At 48.6% G+C, this 5,000-nt stretch overlaps 1 protein-coding gene across 1 annotated transcript in view; it reads left to right on the top strand.

Moving 5' to 3' along the window:
• The window catches only part of LOC135408310 (HORMA domain-containing protein 1-like), a gene marked incomplete at its 3' end in the record, with an annotated part of 11,300 nt that extends 8,569 nt beyond the window's left edge, over positions 1-2,731 (top strand). Inside the window, 7 exon segments of the mRNA XM_064643533.1 lie at positions 1-327; positions 848-877; positions 880-945; positions 948-1,078; positions 1,440-1,503; positions 2,231-2,295; positions 2,596-2,731. The exon segment at positions 1-327 is cut by the window's left edge and continues 6 nt beyond it. Of these exon segments, the coding sequence (XP_064499603.1) occupies positions 1-327; positions 848-877; positions 880-945; positions 948-1,078; positions 1,440-1,503; positions 2,231-2,295; positions 2,596-2,731 (819 nt within the window).
• Between the last annotated feature and the right edge of the window lie 2,269 nt (positions 2,732-5,000).

The raw sequence follows: 5,000 nt of genomic DNA, 5'->3' as shown, positions 1-5,000 counted from the left end.
CTGTGGCTCTCCCATCCCGTGTTTGGACACGAGGAAGGCCAGCATCCTGCTCATCCATGAGCTCTAACATGACTCTGTGTCCCAGCAGGGATCCCTGTGGCTCTCCCATCCCATGTTTGGACACGAGGAAGGCCAGCATCCTGCTCATCATGACATCTAACAGGAATTTGTGTCCCAGCAGGGATCCCTGTGGCTCTCCCATCCCATGTTTGGACACGAGGAAGGCCAGCATCCTGCTCATCCGCAAGATCTTCGTGCTGATGCAGAACCTGGGCCCGCTGCCCAGCGACGTCTGCCTCACCATGAAGCTGCTCTACTATGATGAGGGTACCCTGCCCCCTTCCCCGCTCCCCACAGGAATATTGGGAAATTCCCATTCCCTGCCACCTGGGAAATGATGTTCTTTCTCTTTCTCCCATCCAAGCTCCGAGGGGAAGGGGGGTGATCTCACCTCAGGAACACAATCCTGGCCCCCCTTCCTCGGAGCAGGGATCTTGGGGTGCTCCCAGGGGTTCCCCACAGTGTGACAGATTAGGCTGTCCCACACTTTGCCAGCCCAGTTCTAGTTTGGGGACTCTCCAAACCTCTGGCCCTGCTTTCAAAGCAGTTATTTCCTTATCACGACAGATATTTTATTTTATTTTATTATATTTTATATCTCCAGCCTGTCTCAAACAGCTTCACCTGCTCAGTGCAGAGAAAAGAGCTTCCCTTACCCCAAGCTCAATATCGATTACTCCCCTCCCCACACACATTTTTTTCTCCTATTCAAAGGAGTGCAGAGTTTTCCTGTCACCCTCCCAAGGCTGTGTTTCATTGTGACCCCTCCCCTGCCTCCCCCCTGCAGTGACACCCCCCGATTACCAACCCCCGGGCTTCAGGAGGCCCAGTGCGAGGGGCTGCTGTTCAACGAGGAGCCCACCCACCTCAACGTGGGCGAGGTGCCCACCCCTTCCACCTGCTCAAGCTCAAGGTCACCACCGAGAAACAGCGCATGGAGCACGTGGGCAGAGACCTCCTGGGGCAGGGGGAGAGGGAGGAGTCCCTGCAGCCCGGAGAGGAGATCCAGGACGTGAATGTAAGAGCACAGAGGGTTTTGGGGAGCTTGTTGAGGCTTTTTGTGCTGTAGCATCTAGAAAAAAAGCTGTTATTGTTTCACCAGAGTGTTAACACAACCCCTCTGTTTCCAGGTGTGTTTAAGCAGGATGATATTTATAAATAATTCAGGACATTTTTGCCTTGATTTTCCTGCTCCACTTTGCAGCCTGTCACTGCTCAAGAAGAGCAGCAGAGGGGTGGCTGAAACCTCTCCCTCCCATCCCAACCCGTTATTTCACTGCACTTTGTTCCACCCCAAACCTTTCCAATAAATCTGAGGAGAAACCCCTTCCTTCTGTGGCCTGCCCTGATTTAATTTGAGATTAAATTTCCTAATCCAGGAGGATCCTGCCCCGGACACCAAAGTGGGGGATGAGAACCACGAGGATGTTTCAGAAGCTCAAGGTAACATTCAGGGGATTTTTCAAGTCTCTGAGTTGCCTTTTTCCTGGGACAAACCCCTCAGTTGTCTCCCTTCAAACCTCCATTATTTTCTTCCCCCTGGAGAGGAATTTCTGCTGGTTGATCTGCTCCTCCTGGAGAGTCTCTCCAAGACACCCAGACACCCCTGGAGCTCCTTTGCACAAAGGATTTCAAATGTTGGCTTTGGGGGTTGGGGTTTTTTTGGTGCAGCTTTGCCAAATTTGGTTGAATTTGAGATTAAATTTAATGCTTGCTGGAGTTTGGGACAGGAAATGGTTGAATTTGAGATTAATATTTGCTGGAGTTTGGGACAGGAAATGGCTGAATTTGAGATTAAATTCAATATTTGCTGGAGTTTGGGACAGGAAATGGCTGAATTTGAGATTAAATTTAATATTTGCTGGAGTTTGGGCAGGAAATGGTTGAATTTAATTTAATATTTGCTGGAGTTTGGGACAGGAAATAGTTGAATTTAAATTTAATGCTTTCTGGAGTTTGGGATAGGAAATGGTTGAATTTAAGATTAAATTTAATCCTTGCTGGAGTTTGGGACAGGAAATAGTTGAATTTAAATTTAATCCTTGCTGGAGTTTGGGATGGGAAATGGCTGAATTTGAGATTAAATTCAATATTTGCTGGAGTTTGGGACAGGAAATGGCTGAATTTGAGATTAAATTTATTTGACTCCTCAGCTCTTTCCTTCTTTCAGAAACAAACTCCACCTGTGGAGAGGAAGCTGGAGGGCTCCAAACTCCAAATGTTTCTAATCCTCAGGTAGGAAAACCTCTGCTTTCTTGTCTCCAACTTCTGGGGAGCTTTTGTGAAGCTTCTTTTCCTCCTTTAATGGTGATTAACCTGCTAAAGCCTCGCTCACCATTTCCAGCAACAAAATTCCTTTTTACATCCTCTGCTCTCTAAATGTGCATTTTTTTGTTGCTGTCACAGCAAAAACTTCATTTTCGGGTTTCAGGAAGCTCCTGAAGTGTTCCCTGGAGTGTTGTTAAACAGTTAACAGCTTGATTGAACCCAAAAAGCTTCACTTAATGGGCAGGAAACTTTATTTTCTGATTTCAGGTGGATCATTTGGCCCAAAAAACGTCTGAGCTGGTTGTGTCAGAGAGCAGGACGAGGAGTGGGAAGATATTTCAGAGCTGCCTTGTTAGTACCACGTTGTTTTCCTTTAGTTCTTCCTGTTTTCTGTTCTTGTGGAGTAAACCCCTGAGCTCGACTGATGAAACTCCCATCCCAAAATTCCCACTGAATTTGGGAATTCTGTCCCCAGGGGTTCAAGCTGGTGACCCAGGTTGAGGGAGATCCTTTGGGTTTGGTTTCCATCCTCCTGGGAATGCCTCCAGCCAAATTCCCTGCTGGTTCAAGCCCTCCTCGATGGGAGTCTGTGCCAGCAGAGACCCCCAGATGTGCTTCCTGTGGATTTTCCTTGGGAAAAACCAGGCCAAAATCCAGGAAAGTGTCCCAGGCCAGGTTGGAGCAACCTGGGAGAGTGGAAGGTGGCCCTGCCCCTGGTCCCTCCCAAACCATTCCATGATTCCGTGATTCCCAGGGGTTTTTTCTTCCTCACTGTGTGACAAAACCCATGGAATGGGGCCCTGGATGGGAACAGACCTTGGAATCAGGGAATGGTTTGGGTTGGAAGGGACCTTAGAGCTCATCCAATGCCACCCCCTGCCGGGGCAGGGACACCTTCCACTGTCCCAGGCTGCTCCATCCTGGCCTGGGAAACTTCCAGGGATGGGGAATCCATGGAATAACCTGTGCCAGGGATCCCCCACCCCCACAGGGAAGGATTTCTCCATCCATCCAACCAAAATTCCCCCCCTTTCAGTCTGAGCCCATTCCCCTTTGTCCCACACTGCAGTTCCTGAGGGACACAGCTCCCTGTGGAACTGTGACAGCAGGAACACATCCCAGAACAGACACATCCCAACAGACACATCCAACAGGACACATCCCAACAGGACACATCCCAATAGAGACACATCCCAACAGAGACACATCCCAATAGAGACACATCCCAACAGAGACACATCCCAATAGAGACACATCCCAACAGGACACATCCCAATAGAGACACATCCCAACAGGACACATCCCAATAGAGGACACATCCCAATAGAGACACATCCCAACAGGACACATCCCAATAGAGACACATCCCAATAGAGACACATCCCAACAGGACACATCCCAATGGAGACACATCCCAACAGGACACATCCCAATAGAGACACATCCCAATAGAGACACATCCCAATAGAGACACATCCCAATAGAGACACATCCCAATAGAGACACATCCAACAGGACACATCCCAACAGGACACATCCAACAGGACACATCCCAATAGAGACACATCCCAATAGAGACACATCCCAACAGGACACATCCCAATAGAGACACATCCCAATAGAGACACATCCCAACAGGACACATCCCAATGGAGACACATCCCAATAGAGACACATCCCAATAGAGACACATCCCAACAGGACACATCCCAACAGGACACATCCCAATAGAGACACATCCCAACAGGACACATCCCAACAGAGACACATCCCAACAGGACACATCCCAATAGAGACACATCCCAATAGAGACACATCCCAATAGAGACACATCCCAATAGAGACACATCCCAACAGGACACATCCCAATAGAGACACATCCCAATAGAGACACATCCCAACAGGACACATCCCAATAGAGACACATCCCAATAGAGACACATCCCAATAGAGACACATCCCAGAACAGACACATCCCAATAGAGACACATCCCAATAGAGACACATCCAACAGGACACATCCCAACAGGACACATCCCAACCCAACAGGACACATCCCAACAGGACACATCCCAATAGAGACACATCCCAATAGAGACACATCCCAACAGGACACATCCCAATAGAGACACATCCCAACAGGACACATCCCAACAGGACACATCCCAATAGAGACACATCCCAATAGAGACACATCCCAACAGGACACATCCCAACAGGACACATCCCAACAGGACACATCCCAATAGAGACACATCCCAATAGAGACACATCCCAATAGAGACACATCCCAATAGAGACACATCCCAACAGGACACATCCCAATAGAGACACATCCCAATAGAGACACATCCCAATAGAGACACATCCCAATAGAGACACATCCCAATAGAGACACATCCCAACAGGACACATCCCAATAGAGACACATCCCAATAGAGACACATCCCAATAGAGACACATCCCAACAGGACACATCCCAATAGAGACACATCCCAACAGGACACATCCCAACAGGACACATCCCAATAGAGACACATCCCAATAGAGACACAATCCCAATAGAGACACATCCCAATAGAGACACATCCCAACAGGACACATCCCAAATCGAGACACATCCAACAGGACACATCCCAATAGGGAGACACATCCCACAGGACACATCCCAA

The sequence above is a fragment of the Pseudopipra pipra genome, unplaced genomic scaffold (assembly GCF_036250125.1).
Source record: "Pseudopipra pipra isolate bDixPip1 unplaced genomic scaffold, bDixPip1.hap1 HAP1_SCAFFOLD_314, whole genome shotgun sequence".
NCBI lineage: Eukaryota > Metazoa > Chordata > Aves > Passeriformes > Pipridae > Pseudopipra > Pseudopipra pipra.
Note: the sequence above shows the minus strand (reverse complement) of the source record. Positions and strands in the feature narration are given on the sequence as shown.